Source organism: Archocentrus centrarchus, chromosome 24 (genome assembly GCF_007364275.1).
Source record: "Archocentrus centrarchus isolate MPI-CPG fArcCen1 chromosome 24, fArcCen1, whole genome shotgun sequence".
In the NCBI taxonomy this organism is placed as follows: Eukaryota; Metazoa; Chordata; class Actinopteri; order Cichliformes; family Cichlidae; genus Archocentrus; species Archocentrus centrarchus.
In genome coordinates this window covers 22,797,656-22,820,451 of record NC_044369.1, presented here as the reverse complement: position 1 = coordinate 22,820,451, position 22,796 = coordinate 22,797,656, and the positions used below count along the sequence as shown (strand labels likewise).

The 22,796-nt window shown below is 40.3% G+C and overlaps 1 protein-coding gene across 3 annotated transcripts in view; it reads left to right on the top strand.

Annotated features, from left to right (window-relative positions):
* The window catches only part of atad2b (ATPase family AAA domain containing 2B), a 66,626-nt gene that overhangs the window by 15,842 nt on the left and 27,988 nt on the right, over positions 1–22,796 (top strand). For all 3 annotated transcript variants that reach the window (XM_030721651.1, XM_030721650.1, XM_030721652.1), the window contains exons 20-24: positions 2,301–2,436; positions 3,954–4,147; positions 4,233–4,392; positions 7,035–7,157; positions 8,984–9,112. In XM_030721651.1, the coding sequence (XP_030577511.1) occupies positions 2,301–2,436; positions 3,954–4,147; positions 4,233–4,392; positions 7,035–7,157; positions 8,984–9,112 (742 nt within the window). The remainder of the gene's footprint in view (positions 1–2,300; positions 2,437–3,953; positions 4,148–4,232; positions 4,393–7,034; positions 7,158–8,983; positions 9,113–22,796) is intronic.

Below are 22,796 nucleotides of genomic sequence, written 5' to 3'. Positions count from 1 at the left end.
AATTCCTCTGCCAGGTGATTCAGGTTTGCCAGCATGGACGTGATTTTACTAAATAAAGCTTTTAATATATTGGAGATGAACATAGGCGGCTCCACATGCTCACTAGTATGCCCTGCTTCCTCTTTGTATTTGTCAGTGTTTACATGAGAGGGTGAACCAGAACGGTCTTTCCAGGCACGAGAATAGAAAATAAATAAAATCACCATAAACATAAAGTGACAGGACAGCGATAATGTGAACTTAGGTGTCTTTTCTACACATACGCAAACTTGATTTTTTTCATGTGATTCTATTTGATAGGGTTGCAGTGGGTGATTTCCAGCTGCAAGCTTTGGATGTATTTTTGTAAACCAGCTCAAAATCTTAACAACCCTAATCTGAGTCCGTAGAAAATAGGTGTCCAGTTTTGTTATACAGTCTTTCTAGCTAGTCAGGCATTCCCCATTTTCTTTATACTCTCACTTCTCCTTTTTAAACATTCATCTGTCTACACATTACTGCTGTCTCTCCCAGTATTAACACACCTGCAGCCTTTATCATAATAAAAATACTGTGAATCATTACCTCCTGTGTGCTACATACACTCTCTTTCTGGCTCTCCTGCTGTTTTTACTCTGTCTCCTTTTTTTTTAACCTCTTCTGAGGAGAGAGCGAGATCCAGAGAGAGTGTGAAAGAAAGACACCAGATAGCGATGCAGAGCGAGCAAACATGCCACGTCTAAGGGTGAGGATCGATGTGAATGACAGATAGCAGGGGAAATATAAAGAGTAAAGCTGGTGCCTCGTCAGCAGCGGGGGCATCCTGTCGGGAGGGGTGTTCAGCTCAATCACAGGACTGAATTGGGATACAGTGCCATGCATCCCTAGTGTAGATGCATGCCAAAAATTGGGGCTTATGTACAGTAATTGTATGCCACTTTGGACTGTCTTTAATTAGATAATTATGAGGTTAAAATACAATCATTGAACAGAGATTAAAAAAGACAACAATGACATGCCCAGAACACCTCACCCAAGAGGTGCCCAGGAGGCACCTGGTTCTACTCTTCACCCTATCTCTAAGGGAGAGGCCAGCCACCCTTCGAAGAAAGCTCATTTCCGCCGTGTATATTCGCAGCCTTGTTTTTCGGTCGCTACCCAAAGCTCATGACCATAGGTGAGGGTAGGGACGTAGATTGACCAGGTACAGCGTCCACATCACTACAGCCGCAGCTCCAATCTGTCTGTTAATCTCCCATTCCCATATTCCCTCACTCGTGAACAAGACCCCGAGAAACTTAAACTCAACCACTTGGGGCAGCAACTCAGCCTTTTGTTTTCTATTTAAAGTTTAATCAGCCCTCCTAAATTTAACAGGCTTAAACAGCAGTACTTAATTAACAATGCAATACGTTGTGTGGACATAAAATGCAAACAAGTACAGCAGGTTTAAAGTCTTTACGGTAATCGTTGTAAATTTGAATGGAACATTTTTAATGAATCCCACAGGCTTTGACAGTCTGAGAGAAAACAAAACAAACAGCCATTAAACAAAATGCATCAAATCAGACCGTGTAGCTCACCCATTACAGGGTCACACAGCTTTTTTTTTCCATTTCTGTTGTTTTCCATCAAGAAAATTGACTTCATGAATTCTATTCAATATGCATCAGTTTTATCCATTAAAATGCACCTCAATGCCATTTTTTAAAAAGGCTGCTTAGTGTGAGACATTCACTGAAGACGTCATCTGTAATACTTTGATTAAAATGCGTCTAGCGCTATTTTGCATCATCTCTGCTGAATTATATTTAGTAGAGTTGTGGTTGAAAATTTCTAAAGCAGGTTGAGTAACATTAGTATTAACCCATTGTTTTAAGGCCTCTGATTTGCAGTTTTGGTGGTTACTCAGATTGTTAATAAGATGAGAATTTCCCTGCAAAAAGAACTACAGTAGGGTTAAGATGATGCATTGTCTACAAACCTTGGACGGTTTGCTGTGTCGCGATTTCGGTTCTGTTAGAAATGAATGTCGGATTAAAGTGTGGTATTTTCAAATCCGAAAAAGTCTACTTGGAGCAAAAATAAATAGAAGAAATGAAACAACTGTATTGTACTGCTCCATGAACATTATAGTATAATCATAGTAGGTATTCCAGTTGATAGTATACATCTAGCTGGGTGTCATGAACTCTCTGTTAAAAGACAGGTCTGGCTGCAAGGCATGACACTGTATTCTGTTGGTGAGTCTGTTTTTTTTTTTTTTTCTCATTATCACTCTTATTTATTTATTGTTCCTTTTATTTTTATTTTAAATACAGGTGAGAAGTATGTTCCAGAGGACCTATGGGGAGGTAGTTACACTGTCCCCTCCGGGAGAAGAGGAAATACGCAACTTCTTCTCTGACCTGCTGTTAGTTCAAGCAACCAGGTCTCCACCACGCCTCAGGAATGCAGGTATCTGCTTATGCATACACATGCAGGATGAGACCATAATGACTCATTTCTGCTGTCAGTGCTAGAGGGCAGTGTTGGGTGGTGTTGGCTGTTTGTGTTATTCCCTTCCTAGCTCTGGTTTGTTCAGCAGTCCTTTTTTTGTCCAAGTGTAAAGCAGAGGAGGAAATGTTATTTGCCGGGTATGTCAGAAAGGTCCGTGTGTGGGTGTGTTTGTGTAAGTGTGTGTACCTTATTCATATTAGCAGAACAAAGTTTGTTTGACATGTTCAGAATTGGTTTAATTTCACCTCGGCAAAAATACGTACAGATGTAAGGTAATTAGGGTGGCGCACACAAAAGTGTAAGATTGGCCCAGTGTGAAACCTGGACATTTCTATCCCTCAGCCACATCAAAATCAGGCCGTAGCACCCCTCAATCACATCCCCCTCCACCAGTACAATTACCCCCTGCTATTTTCCTACTGCTCAGTCTCAGTGCTCCCAAAGTCTACTATTCCAGTTCAAAATGAGAATGCTGTCCACCCAGGCTTTCAAATGGAAATGGTGTCCAGCATTCATCTGTCGATTCCTCATTGATGCAAAGCAGGGGTCCCCTGCTGTACTCGCTCTGTGCTCTTCAGGGGCTCCTGCCTCGCTAAGACAGCAGTCTGACATCCAGCAGAGAGGCCAGCAGAAAAGCACAGAGAGCAATTGCTGTGAGAGGGCCCGGCCGCGATTAACCATAATTAGAATCAGGATTTGGATTGCTGTTACTGACTGGAGCGCCATTAGGTGCTGTAGAGCCCTCCTAACGATATCGGCTGATGCCTTGGGCAAGTATTGGTACCTCTGGAGATGAGGGGTGAAGATCTGCTTGCCTTGCTTTATCACTCCGCCACTGGCCAGAGGCTGTTCCTAGGTGTATTTCAAAACTAGGGGAGTTTTATTTCTTCAGCTGAAATAATCGTGAAACTAGAGATGCGCCTTGACTGCTGTTGACATTTATTAATGTTTATCTTTGTAACATAATTTTTGTACTATTTAAATGTTTAAAGAGAGTTTGATGAGGATAGACGCCTCTTTAGAGCTATAAAATTGTTATTTTTTCCATAGCACAAAGGCAGTAAGAAGGAAGAAGTAACACCCATTTAGAAGAAAGAAAAAATGGCATTGCATTGGGCAGATGGTTATTTTTTAGTCTCAGAACACCATCAGAGAATCCTTACATGAAACATGTTCTTCTTTCCCAGAGTTTGTTTGTTCTTTGCAATGGTGTTAAAGGCAAAGGTCCATAATGGCACTGTCTGGTTTCTCACTTTTAAACCAATACATTTTTTTTAGCGCCATTTCTTGTGCCCATAGTTGAGGCAAATCCTTTGTGTTGTGTTGTTAGGCTATAGACACCTACAAATATTCTCTACTTTTATTTCTAAAATGTGTTAGATTTTTTTTTATCTTGCCTATGAATGGAAGTAGTGGGAAAACTTTATATACTTAATGCACTTCTCTTATTTATTACTTCCCCTTCCCCCCAACAGACAGGTGTGAAGAGGTTCTACCAGTGGCAGAGGCTCCAGGCCCAAGAGTCCTTTCAGCAGAGGAACAGCGTCGCCTGGCTGAACAGGAGGATAACACATTACGGGAGCTCAGACTTTTTCTCAGGGATGTGACCAAGCGCCTGGCCACTGACAAACGTTTCAACATCTTTAGCAAGCCAGTTGACATTGAAGAGGTAAACTGGAATTGATTTGTGAGGGGACTGAAGCCAACTTTGTCAAACTGTGAATGAGATCACAAGCTCTGCGTTTATGTTTCAGGTGTCAGACTACCTGGAGGTGATTAGGCAGCCCATGGACCTATCCACTGTCATGACAAAGATTGACACCCACCAGTACTTGACAGCCAAGGACTTCTTGGTCGACATTGACCTCATCTGCAGTAACGCTTTAGAATACAATCCTGACAAGGACCCTGGAGGTGAGGATGAAAGTACAGGATCATGAATGCACATACATGTAAGCTACTGTATAGTGCACGTGCCGTAAACACACCCACACTCTTCAACAGACATGTGCCTTCATGTGCATAAGCACAATCACACCAGTAGGCTGTAATAAGTGTAAAACAAAAACAAAACGAAACAAAACTGAAAAATAGTCTATTGGTACTAAGGTAGGCTGAGTACATCAATTCTAGCTCATAATTAACTCACAGATCTTACTCTGATATGAAGCTTTATATACAGCCCTTGGTAGGGAAGAAAATTAGTAAATTTTCCCAAAAGTTGTATAATTATTTAATCCCCAGCTCATGCAGGATATCATCCCTAAAACTGCCACAATATAGAAAGCTCCCAGTGTCCAATTTTCCTTGATATCATATTAAGATATCCAAATAAATATGAACCTGTGTATCTCTAGTCATCATTGTGTTTCATTAGACCACCACTGGTGAGTAAAAAGTAATTAGATTTAATACTTAATGACTTAAAAGGAGGGCTTCCAGGTGGTAAAATGACTTAAAGATGGGTTTCTCTAACTTGGAAATTCAAATGCAGCACAGTGCACACAGCCCCCACTGAAAATAGCATTTCCACAGTGTACTTCATGCTCTGTAACTGTGGAAGGCTGGATATGCATTAAAATTTAATTTCTGTCTCTTTTCTTGCAGTTTGAACTGAATTTTACCCCATCCACACTCCCATCTCGGCGCCTTTTCTAAACTTAAAAAGGGCTTTGTAATGATTGCTGAAAAACACATGTAAACGTAAACAAATACACCTTTCATTTGCAACAGCTTACTGATGTGTGTGAATGGGGTCTTTTTTTGCATGGCAGGAAATGTTCTGGGGTCAACAGATTAATTTCAGTTCAGTCTTATTCATATAGCGCCAGTTCACAACAATAGTCTCTTCAAGGTGATGTGCTTTATGCAGAATTCATGATTAATATGGGGTGGGTGGGGTGGGGTGTCAAAAAGAACTTCATGCACAGAATAATGATTCAAATCTAATATGGTGTAGGACCATAATGTTCACTGAAGGCTGCATGCAGGAGGCCTGTGTTAAAACAGTCGCTTAAAATAACTATTTTAATTCTTGCCTTGTGTGGTTAGCTGCCTTGGCACCCTTGCAAGAATATAGCTGCCTGATACTAATGGGAAGCAATTCTCTGCCCAAATGAATAAATCATATCTCTGTCTTTGCAGGCAAAGGCCTGGGTCATTTGTTGGAATGCAGGGCCTACAAATGATACACTAAAGGGAAAAAATGCAATTAGGCAGTTTAATAAAGAAGACTAACGAAGCATCTTGCCTGCTCACCCTGTGGTTGGCCCAGGGAATATGGCCCAGAACCTGCACAATTATGCTGCTTGGGAAGTTCTACACCAGCTCTCATAGTGCTTGGGAAAAAAAAACCTCATTATTCCTCTGTGGTCGGTTTCTCCTTGTCCTTCACGCTGACTTTAGCGAAAAGTCCTCCATGTACAGTCGTGTTGGTTTCCTTACCTTATACCTCCCTACCCTGCTAAATAATTTGTTTAAAAATTGGGATATCGCTATGGTCCACAGTGTGACTCCGTGTCACAAATACTTCTTAGCCGCTTTGAGGAAATGGCAATAACAGCCTTTTAACTATGAAGGAACGCTAAAGCAACAAAGTTGCATGTCAGTGCGTCCTTGTCAGTTCTAGATGGGGAGGTTAGGCAGAGTCCATAAAGTTGCTGATGAGCTCTTGGCATCCCACCTGGCCTTTGACACTTCTTCCACTGACAGGCATTTTTTTGCCCTTATAATGCACTTGCGGGAACATACTGTGAGATATACTCTGTCAGTAGAAAAACACACACACAAATTGCCTCCATTGCAATTAAGCAGCAATCCTCCAATTAGACAAGGAAAGCTGGCAGATTGTGACCTCTGTGCCACTCTGATGCCTGAACTCTTCTCCCACTGCCTGCTGTAATGAGAGATGGCCTGTTTACAGTGACTATGCCTTTAGCCTGCCTCTGCAGCTCAGCCTTTATTTTCCCTCCATGGATGCAGAAGCAGGGGGAAAGGAGGATTTAATGATGCTGTGGTACATTAGAAGGGAAAGAGGCCTGGATGTTATAAAAGGTGTAAGGACTGTGTGAGATAATGAGTGTGCATTTTAAAAAATATTTCTCTTTATATGTTCAATATACATGGTTGTGTGCGCATATATGCACCCAACTTTGACTTAAATGTTTGAAGTAGTGGCATTGCTGCTTTCATGTCTGCAGTTCTGCCCACTAACATTTCTCACCAAAGCCTGCTCTGTCCTTTCGTTGAAACTGTGAGAAAATTCTGCACTCCCCTTTCTCACAGATACAGTGGAATGGGGTAGGCTTTCTATTGACTCTTTGCCTTATGTGCTCGTTAGGTTATGGAGAGCATGCTTTCATGATGGGAGGCAAACAAATATCTAAAAGGCTATGACAGAGATCTTGGTAGATGTCTGCACTCTGTTCTCAACATGTCTGTGAATATATGGCACATCAACACACGTGTCCAAACTTTTGACTGGTACTGTGCACAGAAAGCCATGGTTTTTGTGTGTTTCTTCATTTGTGGTGTTCTGTTGTCTTCTCCCGTTTCAGACAAAGTGATCAGGCACAGAGCGTGCAGTTTAAAGGACACGGCTCATGCCATATTTGCTGCTGAACTGGACCCTGAGTTTGATCGCATGTGTGAAGAGATTAAGGAGGCGCGCAGAAAGAGGGGTAAGAACTTCATTTTAATGGAGATGAGAACAAAAAAAAAGCTGCAGGTCCAAACATCCTAAATTAGCTGCTTATTTAAAAAAGAAAAAAAAAAAGGACCGTTTTTTCTGAGATGATCATTTTAATAAGTCTTACTTGTTAAACACCCAGTATTTTGTTTGCAGTGTTGTGCTGGGTTTCGTTATATTGTTGTTTCGGCTGACTAATGATGCCACTTAAAAGTACAATTTATTTATCTAAATATATAAATATTGAGGCTCAGTTAAATAATGAAGTGAAGCCAGTGAATGTTAGCTGTGTGGTTCCCAGCCGATCTGGAAAGCCTTTGATAGATTATTTCAGAGAACAGAAATTTGCTTTTAGGAAGAAATCTGTAGGGTAGCTCAGCAGTACTTGATGGAGCAGTCAGTTTTTAGTGTCGAGTATGTGGCACAAAAAGGAGTGGCGCCTCAGGCTCCAGTGTTTCAGACAGTACCTTCTGTGCTAGCTGTCTGCCTGACGCTCCATATTTGTACGCTCACCAAACAGCCCCAAGCAGTGCTGGGTGGACGGAGGGTAAATCTAAATTAGGCTTATGCACGTAGAAGCACACATGCAGCGTAGTAATATAATGTGTTTCGTGTGTGTGGTCAAATATTGAGCAGAAATCTTTATAATCTTTATTGCTGTACATTCCCACATAGGAATAGGCTAATTAAAAAAATGCTATTACAAAGAGCACAGTGCACTTGTACTCCTCTTACCAATGTAAACTGCGATCAGCTAATTTTTTTTTTTCTACACAAATAATATCTTTGTAGGCATGTGCAGACAACAGTGCATGTGGAAAAAAAAAATCAGTCAACAGGATTTAATGTACATCTTACAGTATGTGTTTTGTCCTTGTGCTAACCTTTTTTTTTTTTTTAATGGACACAAAGCTGTTCTTGAAGCTTATCTAAGTTATTCCCCAAGAAATATCTTCTATCTGTGGCTTTCAGAGTGATGAGACTGCCAGGGAACTGCACAATAAGACCTGATTTCTCATATAAAACAATCTACAGTATGCACAGAGGGTTTATTGACATCTGACTTAAGCCACAGAGGCCTGACTCTTCCATGTCAAGCAGGAAAAAGCAATTTTTAGAAGTCACCATGTTTCTTTTGATTTCCTCTTTTAGCAACTAAAAGCACAGGATGCTAAATGAATATTGCAGGAGCAGAAGTCAATTGCCTGAGAGGAGGAATACAGCAGTGTAAATATTTAATCTTCCAGTCAAGGTCCTGCTATAAAGCTATCAATTAGCCCAGCACTGCATGATGTCCAGCTGCAGCGGCGTTCAAAACTCGCAGTGCATCTGAGGGGAGGTTTTCCTCCCCCGTGACAAGATGAAAGGAGCTGTGATAAATTTGGCTAAAAACTTACATATCACTGGATGTTAGTGCCGAAATGTCTCATTTTCAGGGGCTTGCGTGTCTCTGAGGTTCCAGTTCTGTTTTTCATTCCTGTCATACTGAAGCGCAGAGTGAACCATAACCATTGCAAATTATATCTTTGTAGTTTTTAATATTAATGTCTGTGCTGAGTGACATGCAGTTGTACTTCACTCGGCGTATCACAGCCCTTTGGTCATCTTCCCGTGTCACATCACATTTTTATCAATGTCTGCCAGTGTACCTTCGTAGCCTTTTGGTGTTTTATTCCCACATACATGCTGACACATTATACTGCCAGCAGTGTGTTTTAGCAGCGGCTTTCACATTTACACACACAGAACTGCGCGTGCACACAAAGCACAACGAGTATTGTCCATTGTCGGTAACTGATTCCTCTGTGGGCACCGCAGACCTCCAGACGCCGGCTCAGCTGACAGCAGTTCCGGGTGCTGGTGCAACCAGGAAGCATCACAGTGCGGGAGAGGAGCAGGCCAGGAGCAGCACTCAGGGCGATGCCGCTGAGAAACAGTGCACCACTAGTGAGTATTCGTGCCATCTTTCACATACCTACCTGAACAGGGTGGCGGATGAGATCTACAGGCCGGTCATGTACGCACTTGCCTTATAGTCTCAAGCAAACGCAGGAATAAATCAGATTCTATCCAAATACTGCAAGCCTTTATGTTTGACTCACATTCACGCAGAACTTTGACTCTCTCAGACACAGCAACTATGCCAGATGTATGTGATTCCCAATCCACACTCACACACACACCTGCCTGCTCACACACACGCATACATTTCTCAGCAGTGGAGAAGCAACACAGTGAGCAGCCTCATTAGCAAGGCTGCTCTCTCCTAACCATTCAGAACATGACCACGCCACAGAGCAATTACATGCCCACCTGTGGCAAACGGCAGGTGCCTAAAGGTGAAGGGAGGGCCAGGAATGGACGGGGGGGCAGTCTAATGAGGCTGTTACCTTTTTACAAATCAAAGGTAAGCAGGTTATGCAAGTAATCTGAAAAGATGTTCTCTAGCATTCACCTGGAGAAGGTAAAGGAAGAATGAGATGCTAGCCAAAGTGCTTTCTACAATCATGAGAAAATGAAGCATTCAGAGATCGCAGTTCAAGCCTTTTCTTCACTATTAAACTACATCATTACATAATTATGCCAAAAATGTGACATGAACAAATTTAATGACTGATGCGGTAAAGCCTGTTTAAAATGCCATGTTTGTTGTGGATTTGTTTTTTGTGTGCCTGTGTAGTGCAACAGTCAAACACTAGGTGGTGCTTGTCTCTCATGAGAGTTTACCTAAAGGAACCCCCTACTGTGTGGGTAAACCATGTCTTCTCTGAGGGAGATGGTGCCCTCTTGAGAGAGGAGGGCATCTTTTTGAACGAGAAATACAGTAGAACTCAAGTTCAGTGCAACTCACCATGTTCTGCTAAGACCGAGAGAAACAGTTTGATAATATGGAGAAAATATGTACATGTGAGTGATTCTCCACCCCCATACAGCAGTACAGGGTTAACTGATGAAGATTTGATAGAGGACTTTAACATTATACTTGAGCCAAGATTTTTTTTTTTGCCCCTGTTAATAGTCTGGTTAATTCATAATCTCTGATTGCACTGCATCACATGATATTCTACAGGTGTACCTAGTTATAAGTTAATTTCTTGGCGTATATTATCAGTGCATGTCAATTAGAAGTGCTATTTATAATATTTTTCAGTCATTTTTCACTTAACTTATGTAATAGGTAATTAATCTAAACTATTCATTGATAACAAAGGAAAGAAGGGTCTAATTTATTAATCTGTTAGACCTCTTTTTTTAAAAGGTGACAGCCAGCTGTATGTGCTACCTTAAGCTGCAAGCTTTATCTATGAAGCCAAATGTCACAGATACTAACCACCAATTTAAAAGCTCTTGGGAGAGTCGTTATCAGCCTCCACCAGAGACTTAATTAATTAGACTAACTCAGGTGATTAATTGGTGACATTGGCAGCCAGTTCTCACCTGGTGCACCTCAGCAAGGCAGCTATTAGGCTAATTGAACCAGTTATGTGTCGAGATATGACAAAGCCACGTAACAAAAGAATGGTACATCAGCTGGAAGAGATGCCAGTACTGAAGAATTGTTCCTGAAATTGCACCCGGTTGAGCCAGGTCACTCTGGGGTTGTCACCTTTCCACTTTTCTTCAGTGGAAGGGCAGGACACTTGAAGGTCAAAGCTATCCTAGACCATTACCTTCAGGGGAGGGAGCCTATCTGGAGCTGTTTTGGTATCTGCAGCTCTATAGGGCTTTTTATCTGGGCCACCGCTCTGCCTCTCCTTCCATCCTTCTTTTCTGTTTGCCTGAAGCTGAGAATTGCCTGTGACAGTCAGATATAACAGAGTGGTAGCAGGGATGCAATGCACTATTTGAAAGCATGGAGAAAGTTGTGTGGAAGGCTTTTTGAAGGCTATGGGTATTTCTGATTCAGGTGTTAAAAGCAGTTTGTGTGGATAAGCTAAGTTGTTGAGAATGTAGAGAGTGGGGGGGGCATCTGCTGCTGCTGCCAGCTCTCACAGGGTTAGCAAGATGGCAGACCTTGCTGCTGTTAATGCACAAGGGAATGCGTAGGGCGATGGGGTTTCCATTAAAATCCGTGGATAGCTCTGTCATAGTTTCTCTGCTCCCTTCCTGGCCCTTCTTTCTTCACCCTCCCCCCTCCGCCTGCCACTCCCTCCCAGGAGACAAACCAAGGCCCATTACCTGGGCCAAAGGCTGGGTTCATTCATAGTGCATCACCACCAGCATTGGGTTCATGTGGAGTGCCTTCATTTCATTCATAATTTAGCCCCCTGTTTTTCTTGTTCACTGATGACTGTTTTTACAAGCTAAATCAGCAGGGTTTCATTTTGTGACCATCAAGAAGACAGTTGTTGATTAATTTCTTAACCGAATTTCACATTTTGATTAATCTCTTGTTTTGTCTCAAGTGGTGTGCTACATTTTCACTTTGGCAAAGACTAAACTCAGTCTGTTTTGTTGGCACAGTTCACTAGTGTTTTGCTACTTAAGAAGATTGTTGAACTGTTTGTGGAAGGCAAGAGTAATGATGGAGATGCTGCATAATGCGTCCTCCGTGTCACTCAATGGCACGCCCAAGGCAACAGCCAGTAGGCTGTATTCATGGTGACGGAACACTGCTGTGCCTTGCCTAACCCCAAGCCTGGTATCACAGTAAACAGACAGATCCTTTCCCCATTGCCAATGTCAATCCATCATACGGCCATGATGGTGTATTTTAAAGTCACAATAAACATTCCTTTTACCCCAGGCTGAAGTAGTCATTGCATAAAAGGATGGCCTGGATTTTGGCTCAAAAGGATAGCCGGCATGCAGTTTGTGATTTAATGTGATGCTTACAGCGCAGAAGGAAATAGGTTAATAGAAGGCACTTGCTTTCATTTATAAACACAAAGCAGAGATTTTGGTTAACTTGGTTTTGTCATCTGTGCCTTTTTATATTTACATAAACCCACTAAATGAAATTTTATCTTGAGGTCTGTGTGCTTAAGAAGTGTTGAACCGGCAGCAGCTGCAAAGTGTTTGTTGCTTTTATACATTTCTGTTCTGTAGGTGCTCCATTTAACCCAACATTCTGTTAAGTGGAATATGGACATACAACTTGCCAGTTTACATTAGAGTTCAAATTGCTCTTTGACCCAAGGTCACCCAATCTGACCTTTAATAGTTTCCTTTACTTTATTTCTCATTATTTTTTCACGTTATGCTTCAAATTTAATAATTTGAAAAAGTCATAATAACATTCTGTCCTGCTTTAGAGCCTGCCTTGTTTCCCAAATTAACTTGAAAAATTAAAAAAAAAAACACGGTGTTATTGAGCCCAAAATTTGAAATGCCAGAACACAGCTGTGTGCAAAAGATATAGGCACTAAAACTAAAGTTGAGATGCTTTTGAAAGTAATACCTTAAGTCGTTTTCATTTGTCTGTTAACTTTACGCACATGGAGGAAAAAACACAAACTGTTTTGCGTGAGTCCCCATGGCTTTCAAAACAGCACCAGTTCTCTGGTGCACATATGCAGTTTTTGAGGGAACGTGGCAGATAGTTTGCCTCAAGCTTTATAGAGAACTTGCAGCAGGTCTTCTGCGATTTTAGGCTGTCTCCCTTGTCTCTTCTTGTAATTCACGCTTGATTTGATGATGTTGAGATCAGGACTCAGTGGGGGCCTTCCATCCCTTGAAGGACTACCTTACCTTGTCACTGAATAAGGTTCTTATGAATAGCTGTATGCTAGGAGTTGTTATCTTGTTGCTGAATCAGGTTAGGACCAGTCAGTTGCCTCCCTGGTGATGTCACATGAAAAGAATTAAACATCCTAAGGCTCTAAAACTTGTATGTAGTACTGTTTTTTACAGTGCTGTAATACACCCCTGTATTCAGTCATCTAGATATTTTTTGATAATAGTTGTTTATCAAATTGAGTAAATTGCACGCTTCAGCTTACATTGCATGTACTGTAAACCCTTGTAAATGGCTTCTGGTATAGATCAGAGGTGATGAATCATCTTGTTGTGTGGATTTAATATTTCTTCAGCTTCTCAAGGGCCCAAATCAGAACGTACTAGTGGCCAGCAGCAGAAAACAAAGCACCGTGCCTAAAGCTGAGGTGATGATGTTATTATTAGTTATTAGAACTGGACACTGATTCTCCTCAAGCCTCTTCTTGGCTACCAAGCAGAAGCAATCTTGAGTTGCACACTCTGACACCCCGTGGCAGTCACTAATAAAATCCGTGCAAAGCCCTGAGCGTAAGCTGCCATTTTGTGGGCACAGATGCCTCTTGGATCATTGTGGCACCAAGCGTGAAATGAATGTAAAATCATCTGTGATGCCTCTTGCTTCAATTTATTGTTTTGGGGTGCAGATGAGCTGACATCACTGTCATCTTATCTGCACTAGTTAGTGTCTTTGAAGATTCATTTTGTGTCTGTGGATCTTTCCACTCCCAGTGTATTGCCATGCGTAGTTGTTGCCACATGCTAAGTGTGCACACTTTACAGGTTTGGGTGATGATCCTCTTCACGGGATTTTAATGTCTGTTTTTTATTTCTGTGCCATGCAGATAACCATATATATTATTGTAAACAGCTTACATTTCTGCCTGAAAGAAATGAGCCTGGAGAGTTGCACTAGAATGATTGAGCATCGGTGCTCAGTGTCTCTGTGCATGCCCAATGACTACAAGCTGTGTTGCCTAAGGATGCTAGAAAGGGAGAAAGTAAATGAGTGAGTGAGGGCGAGAGGCTTTTGCATGCTAGATAGTAAGTGTTATAATGCTGACAATTCCCTATTATGATATATGGTTAATGCCTTTTCATAGTCTGGGCTTATTGTTGTACAGACAGATTAGGGCAAGGGCGAGTATGTAAAATACTGCCAATGCGTAGGTGTCCATTTTGCACAGTGTTTTTATTCATTTATTTTTTATAATAATTTTTGTGCTTTTGTTTTTTTTTTTGTTCTTTGTAGAGCTTTGTTGAGCCTAACAGCTTTCATACAGCGCATAAACAGTGACATTTCTGCTGATAGAACGCTTTATCAAATGACCGAACCTCACATGACACACTCTTTGTTTTCATAGTTTGTTTTCTTTCTAGGAATATCTTCCATCATTCCTGAGCTTCTGTTGGTAATAGACAGGTTTGGATTTTCACAAAGGATTGGCTTGCCTGCCATTCCAATTAAAGTGGATCTAGAGCTGTGCCTTCTGTGATAAAGGGGTTCTCCGTTTTTTTTTTTTTTTTTTACTCGGTCTCTCTCCAACATTAGAGAGCAGCCTGGCATTCCAACATTTAGTCTGTACTACAGACAGAAAATTATACAAGGCCTCCTGGGCTTTTACTCTCATTGTTTTTACCATAGTGCAGTCGATTAGTCAATTTCAGTAAACATCAGAAGCTAGTAAAACGTCAAGCAGCCTAATGGGGTGCATTCTCTCTCTCTCTGCCCGGTTCTGATAAGTTGTAATTGACTGGAACAATTGGACAAACATGATGCATTAGTGCTTGATTAGTTGAAATGACATATGGATTTGTTGATGAGGCCTAAATTCTCTTTTGAACTTTATGCAGTCCTAAAACTCAGCTTTACAGAATGTGAGCTAATATCTGTTTTCCCACTAACATCCTGCTTTTTATAATGTGTGCATTTTGGTTTGGTTTGGACACCACGCAAACAACCGTTCTCTCAAGATTTTATGGTGTATTTTGTTTACATATGCTTTACAAATTTTTACTTGAGTAGCTTCAATCCTTTGGCTTTACTAGTTATTAGGACTGATACTGGCACATCTTTCCCCTCCCACAATGGATAAGCTAATCTCTTTGGTGAAGATCGACTTTTCCTCATACAAACTCACCTATCCATGCTCACATCTCTGGGGACTCTTTAAGAGCTGAGTCACATTAGACCACCATAAGAATAGAAATGTGCACTGACAAGGTTTTTAATTACATCAGCTTACTCCTAGAATTACATCCAGGCTAATCACCATATCTTCATTAAACCCAGAGATCAGATGCATTTTTTTTCTCTCTCCACATACCTTCCCCCTTTCCAGTAAAAAAAAAAGAAAAAAAAATTTAAGATATGTCACAAGAGTCAAGTGCACTTGTGCACTGCTCAAGCCAGACCTGAAGATTAATTATCTGTCAAACCCTCACGTCTATGGCATGTTGGTTGCGAATGGTTCCTTGCTCATAAAATGCTAACATGACAAATATTATGATTTTGCCCATTTTTCCATGGAGTGTATTTCTTTGACTACATCCAGCTGATCCACTGATCTCTCCTTGGAGGATCACTCCTTCTTATGAACTCTTTACTTGCAGTAGTGAAAATTTTGAAGAGATGTATGTCCTTCCTTCAAATCGTGCCAGTAGGTATTGGTACTAAAAAAATCACTCTGGGGTCACAACCAAATATGGCCTATATGAATTAGACTTTTCCATCCAGATTCTGTCTTTTAGAGCTAGTTGAACATTGTATCTTACACATGAAATGCCAGTCACTCTGACAATTAAAGGTTCAATTCTCTTTCCCATTTCATTTTAACGTACAGTTAATTAGTACCATTGCAGTTTTGTTCATAAAGGGCTTTAAATTGTTTTATGAGCAAGTTGTCTTTCTATTGTGGTGTTCATCACTGCAGTTTGAAGTCTATTTCAGGGACAAGTGACTGTAAATTGGTGTATTCACAGACCTTGAGCTATTCCTATTTTGATGTATGCATCCTTATGTATCCATAAGTATTCGGACAGTGACACAATTTTCATAACTTTGCTTCAGTACCTCCTTCATCACCACCACCAAATTACTTGAAAATGAAGCAATCAAAATGTGATTGATGTGTCGTTTTGTAGCTTTAATTTAAGGGGTTCAGAAAAATTTAAGCTAGATGTCCACTTAAATCCAATGTGAAATTGCCTGTGAGGGGAGGCAATAATTCTCGTACCGTATTTTGTAGAAGTCTATGTATTTTCTGGTGATTGGAGAAGTAAAACACCAGTTAACGAAAGTGGTTAAAAGAAAAGGGTAAAATAGAAAAAAAAAATATCGCAGGGCTGGGGATATTCCATTTGGCTCTTTTTTAAACCTGGTTTATTCGTGGGTTAAAACCCTCCAATAACATTGTGATTGCTTTATGTCAGATACATACTGTAGTGTAGGTGTACAGAGGCAAATTTGTGGAAATTGTCACTCGTTAAGGGTTGGCTGATCTTCTCAATAGTCTGGTCCTTCTAACATCCCTTGTGAGATCACCAATACCTGATAGCACTTTACTTCTGGGGTGTTGTGGGTGAAGGGTTTAACTGTTGCACATTTTGAGATGAAGTTTAATTATCATCTCTCTGGGATAAACAAAAATCAGTATCTCCATTTGAATTAAGCATTTGTTTCTACAAAATGTACTACCTGATAACTGTCTTTGAAAATTGATACAAAGGCAAGTGTGGGTAAAACTCTGCCTTAAAAAGCTCCTAACTTGAAACAGCTGCTAACATGAAAGGGAATAAAGTGATGAATACAGGTAAAAACTTGTTTCTAGTAAACATGAACCCTCCCAGTACATGCAGCTATCCAAGCCCTGTTTGGGGCACTTGGGCTACCAATTAAATTGTTGAATCAGACAAAGAACAATCTGTTATATCTCTAGCTGTTTCCATGTCTGAAACCAACTCTACCATGGGGTAGTTTGAGTCTCTTTTAGACATTCAGGGAAAGCTGCCTTTAGTTAGAGAACTTTCCCATACAGGTAAACCTGTATCCTTTTTTTTTTTTTTTCTTTCATTTTCAGCGATGGTTATCCGCTGTGCAGCTCAAATTTAATATCTGCACAAAAATTCAAAATGCTTATTTCCAATGAAGAAGCAGCTAATATTAAATGTGATTCAGAACCAATATGCGCCTCTCTTTTAGTCTATTTGTGAGCGCAACATCTTACTATAATACACAAAATCTGTCTGTGTGTTTGTTGCTTTGGCCACAAACTCTTTCTAGACCATCAGGAGTTCAGCAACCAAATTTTGGCACACAGGTATATCTCAGGCCCTTGAATCTTCTTATCTATAGAAATCATTATGACATAATTTTGCCTAGCAGCCACCTAGCAACAGGCTAAAATCACCTGCTTTTAGCATTTATGCACCTACAACAACTCATATAAGTATAATTTTAATTCACAACAATAGATTCTAACATATATGCACAAAACGTCAGTTTTGCATTATAAATTATGATGCCCTCAGGTTGCCTGGCAAACACCTAGCAACAGGCTCAAAAAATTATCTGTGCTTTCCCTTTATGCACTAAAAACTCCTTATGAAAGCATCCTGTCGTAACAGTAATATCTCATTAATTTCCACAAATGCTGAACAGTATAATGGCCACATGCTGTATAACAAAAACCTAGCAATGGGCTAAAATTATTATTATTATTATTATTATTTGCATTTATACACCTATAGCACCTTCTAGGAGCATCACATCATTTTCATTTTACGGCCAACAGCACGAATGGGCCAAACGATACTGTAGCATGAGGTGCTAGTACTGTCCAGTATGTGGCAAGAATCTGCAGTCACGTCTCATATATTATGGTGATTTCCTGGATTCGGATGGAATTAAGCTTATAAATCATTATTGAATTGTCAAAGGAAAAAGCCACACAGAAAGGTGTCTGTGTAGAGGGAAAGAATCTCAGTGTAAACATCAGTTAATTTAATACTCCTTTCTGCCGAGTCCTATTATCATACAGCTGTGACAACCAGAATCTGTTAACAGACTCACAGGGTATCTAATTGGTATCTAATCTAATCAATTTAGCATGTGTAAGAGTTTCAGCAGAGTGCAGGGGCTATCCCTCACTGTGAATGTGAAGTGCCTCCTGATCTTGGCTTTTGTCAGATGGTCAGTGCAGTGAAAGTAGGCTTAGCTGTGGCATTATATCCAGGAGTAATCTAACAAATAATTTTCATGTAAGACCTTTGGGTCTTACATGAGAGAAGTTATGAGAAGTTATTTTAATTTAGTCGTGAAAATAATACAACTCTGGCACGTTTGCACAGCGTCACGGTTTCAGTATGTAGTGAAACAACATGCAGCCCAAATGAAACTGTCGATGGTGTTTACAGACAATAAATACAGTAAAACTTAAATTGTACATTATGTTTCTGGTATCAATCTCGTGCTCTAACACAGACCTCAGGAGGCTATAGTGCTCTCGTTTTCTTCACAGTATTTAACTTTAGCATTTTATTTTACACTATAGCCGGTTGTTGAACATTGCCACCTTTGCCAGAAGGCTTCTGCCAGGTGCAAGCTCATACTTTATTCTCTCCAAGAGGAGTGCTATTATTCACATATCAGTCAGAATGAGTCAACTGGTGCAGATCTCTTTACCCCCTCCCACTCCTGACTTAGAACATGTGTGTATGCATGTTATTGCTGCAGGCGACAGACCTTTTTTCCCAGAAGGCTTTCATGACCTGCTTTGTATGTGCATGTGTGCGTAGGCTGACATCTTCAATAGTTCTTGGAGCTGCTGGTGCGTGAGGGCATATCTGTCTTCTGTGAAGAGGGCACCACAGGCGCTGTTATCCCACTGGCCATTTACTGAGCAGCAGAGAGGAGAAGGACAGGAAAAGATTGATGCTCTAACTGAATTATGTTCTCAGTTCGTCTTTCTTGTGACTGTATTTCCTCTTTTGTTGTACTACCGATATGCAGTCAATACAAAGTCCAGCCTTCAAACTGGGTGGCACAGTTTGACATAACGGAACTTATTTGCATGTTACATTTTATTGTAAGGCTGCTCGAATACATATAGAAAAAAAAAAAAAATCATGATCGCAATTATTTTAATTTAAGTGAATATTATAATATCAATTAGATTATTTTGTTCATTTATTCATCATACCATTATCGAGCTTAAAGTACGTCTTTTCACCGGGGGTTTCCTTAATCTTTATCTAAAATTAAAATGAAAACAAATAAAAGAATGGGGGCAAAAAGAGCTGAGGGAGTGAGGCAACACATGGTCATCCAGCAGGAAGTTTAAGGCTTAGACTAACTGGTGGCCAACTGGTGGTAAGTTCCTGTGTGCAAGGAGGGGTGAGGAGAACCCCAGGCAACAGTTGGCCTGCATGGTATCCACGGGGAGAGCAACAGAGAACTGGAGCTAAACATCCAACTGTCCCAAATGAAAGCAGACTAGGTGAGAAACCCAGAGCAATCAAGAGACAAAAGCAGCTACAGGCAGTTGTTAATAATCATTCCATGGGTTCACTTATAGAAACCCTGTGAGCTTGTCTTTCTCTGTAGCTCTTGATGATCGAGGGCTGTCTTTGGGGCATCTTGGATGGAGCTGAACAAACAGCGACTTATTCCAAGATTTCAGGGAGGGGCAAAAAAAAAGAAAAAAAGCAGTGTGCTTGATTTATAATACAACAACAATTAAGAGCATAGCTGCTAAAGTGAATGTACAAAGGTAATTGAAATTAAAATTTGATGACTCACGTAGACTCAGTTTTATTGGGTTTGAAATAATGCATGTTTAATTTTTGTTATTTTTGTATCTGCAATTTTTTTGGTTTGCCCATTAAAGTAAGTGCTTTTTGTTTACAGTGACACCTGTCTTCTTCACAAGACTTGCAAATAGAGAGAGACAGACAGACAGAGAGTGTGTGTGTGTGTGTCTTCTATTATGACTTAACCAATCAGTTTGCTGCACTTAGAAGAAAATTAACTCGTGGAGGTATCTCTACAGACTCTTACCATCACTGACCTTGTCAGGTTACTGCCCCAGCCAAAACAATGGCAAGAAAGGAAGTTTGCACACTTTTGATTGCGTATGAATTGTGTAAAGAGCAAGAAATTGTCAGTGTAGTCTTAATTGTGCAAAACAGCAGAGGTTTCCCATTGGCAGAGCCAGGCTACCTGTGTATCCCTACTGCTTTGTGCTAAGCTATGATTTGCTGTTGCTTTGTTTAAAGTTCAGAAAGGGGTATAAATCTTCTCATGAGGCTGTTGGCAATAAAATAGTTTTATTTTCCAAAATGTTGAAGCAGTCTTTTGAACCAAGCATCGTGGCTGGAGGTTGGGGGGTGGGGGTGGGTGAATGCGGGGAATGGGAAGGTAGTGACACAGCAATAGAGGGAAGTGACTGATCTCCTTAATTTCAAAAAGCAAGGAGGGGATCATTTATTGATCCAGACATTTCATTAATGTCACTGCAAAGTGTCACATCAGTTGATAAACTAACAGCCGTCTTCCTTTCATGACTTGGAGACCCTGAGGCCGTGCGTCCCACGATGGACTTCCTCTTTTGTCTCCTGCAGCGTTGTACATGTTGTCTCCTGTTGTCTCCTGTTTTCCCCTCAGTCATTCTCTTGTCTGATACTTCAAACCCACCAAACAATTGTGGTACGTGCTGCTGCTCAGTTACACTTTTCACATCATGGCTTACAACCCAAAAAATGAAGAGAAACTAAAAAAAATAAAAAATTCTTATTTATTTAAAACCATTGTGGTTAAAATGCTTTTGTGAATGAGTTCCTATGTGACTCCATATCACTCCAGCTGTAATTTAATGTAATGTAAAGGTGATGGATAGCTAAAGGAAGTGAAAGTCTGTCTAAGGCTGGCATCAGTCAATGTTTGTATAAGGCTGAGCTTAAATGGCCTTGAGGCATTTGAGAGTTATAAGTCAGTTTATCGCATACATTAATTTCCATCCATCCATCCATTTTCTTCAGCTTATCCGGGGCCGGGTCGCGGGGGCAGCAGCCTTACATTAATTTGAGTGAGAAAAATTATATCCGCATCTATGAACCAATGAGGGACACACCAAATTATTTTGATCTTTTTGTTCATTTCCTTAAGGATGAATAATTATTGCAGGGTGCACCTGTGTGTATCATGTCTGGACCTAATGTATTCTATACAGAGCATTTTTCATTTGCTGTTCGCCCCACTGGTATTGCTGGCTCAAAAGAGCGACGGCATCATATTAAAATTTTTTTTACTTATACATCCTCATAATTTGCATTTTAAATAACCTTTTAAAGGGAGCTTCTCTTGACATGAGTTTCTGACATTTCCTAACATGGTTTTCTTTCTTTTTATGTTCACCTTTGTTAAAAACAACATTTAATTCATTAATTTAGTTTAAGTTATCAGGAAGCACTGAACTGGAGTTTGTTCTGCAGTCAGGGCAGGGGATATGCAGCTTTTGTATTGCTTTAATTACTACTCAGTTGAGTGATTTAGAAATGGCTGAAATCCCCAGAGAGGGATACAGCTGGGAAAATACAGTTTTCAAGAATAAGTGCTTGTTGCTAGAGTTTAGAGCAGTATAGCCAAAATAGTGGTGCTTTCCCTCATCTGTATTACAATGATGCTTTTGTTAGAAAAGAGATGGTGACTTTAAAACTATTAGAACATGTTTAAAAGTACACCTGGGGATAATATTAAGAGCTAAAGTAAAATAATTTCCCTTTAAGTGTATAATCTGTAGACTTTGAGTGGTGTGTTCTTTACTGTTTACATTCACAGCATATGTGTAAAAAAAAAAAAAAAAAAAAAAATCTTGCAAATGTCTAGGAGTTTGCTTATTTTAAGTTTGGGTCACAGTTCTCAACTTCGAGCTCCTCCCCATCTGTCTTGGGTGATCAGAGCAGGGCTGATCAATACTTCGTTAATGTTACTCAATTGAGGCCCCAGCTTCAGTCGATTCCGGTGACCCGGGATGACAAAATGCTGAGCTGGAAGCTGATCCATTCTTGGCATGGTTCTTTCCTTTTAAAGTTCCTTTGCCTTTTTTAATTAAGATGGTAGGATGAAAACAGACAGGAAGTGTAGGCAAAGCAAACAGTGGTCATGTAATATAGCCGGGGTAGGCAGCCGGTTACCATGTTTGCAGCTGCTTACATGCTATATGTATGCAGGAACATGCACAAAGTCTGGAAATGCACGTTGGTTTCATTGCAGTCGAAGTGTAATAATCTCCAGATACAAAATAGCAGCACTTGACCAGTGCAGTGCAAAGTATACTAAACTCTTAGCTACACAGATGTGCACACAATTCTAAAACCTTTGCATTCAGAGCACAATGTGTTTGCAGTTCACCTGTGAGGAAGGTAGTGCTGCATCACAATAATGTGTTCGTGCTTTACAGTCATTCCTTAATGTTGAGACACAGTTTAAAGGTGAATATCTATTTTGCAAGATTTTCAGAACAAATGTATTCCATAACAAAGAAATATTTGTCTTATGCCGCTCACAGTGGTACAGTATCATACATATATTCTGTTTCTGTAAAAACAAGTATTGATTTGTTATGGAATAACTTTTTTTCGAGAGTCATCCTAAGTAATAGGAATGTATCTTAGCCTATGCGGTATGCAAGTCATAAAGTTTACTAGTGGTAATTTGCCTTTTCACAATGTATTCATATATCGCCAGAATCAGACTCTCATTTTCTCATTGGTTTTTGTAATCTCTTAAATCTGGAAGCCTAATATTAGTGTCTTGTCTTCATTTCTCAAGAGCTGGAGTAAATTGACCTTACGTTCAATAGCTTGACTCAATTGGATTCTGCTGTGACTAACACGCACACAAATCCTATGTGGTTAT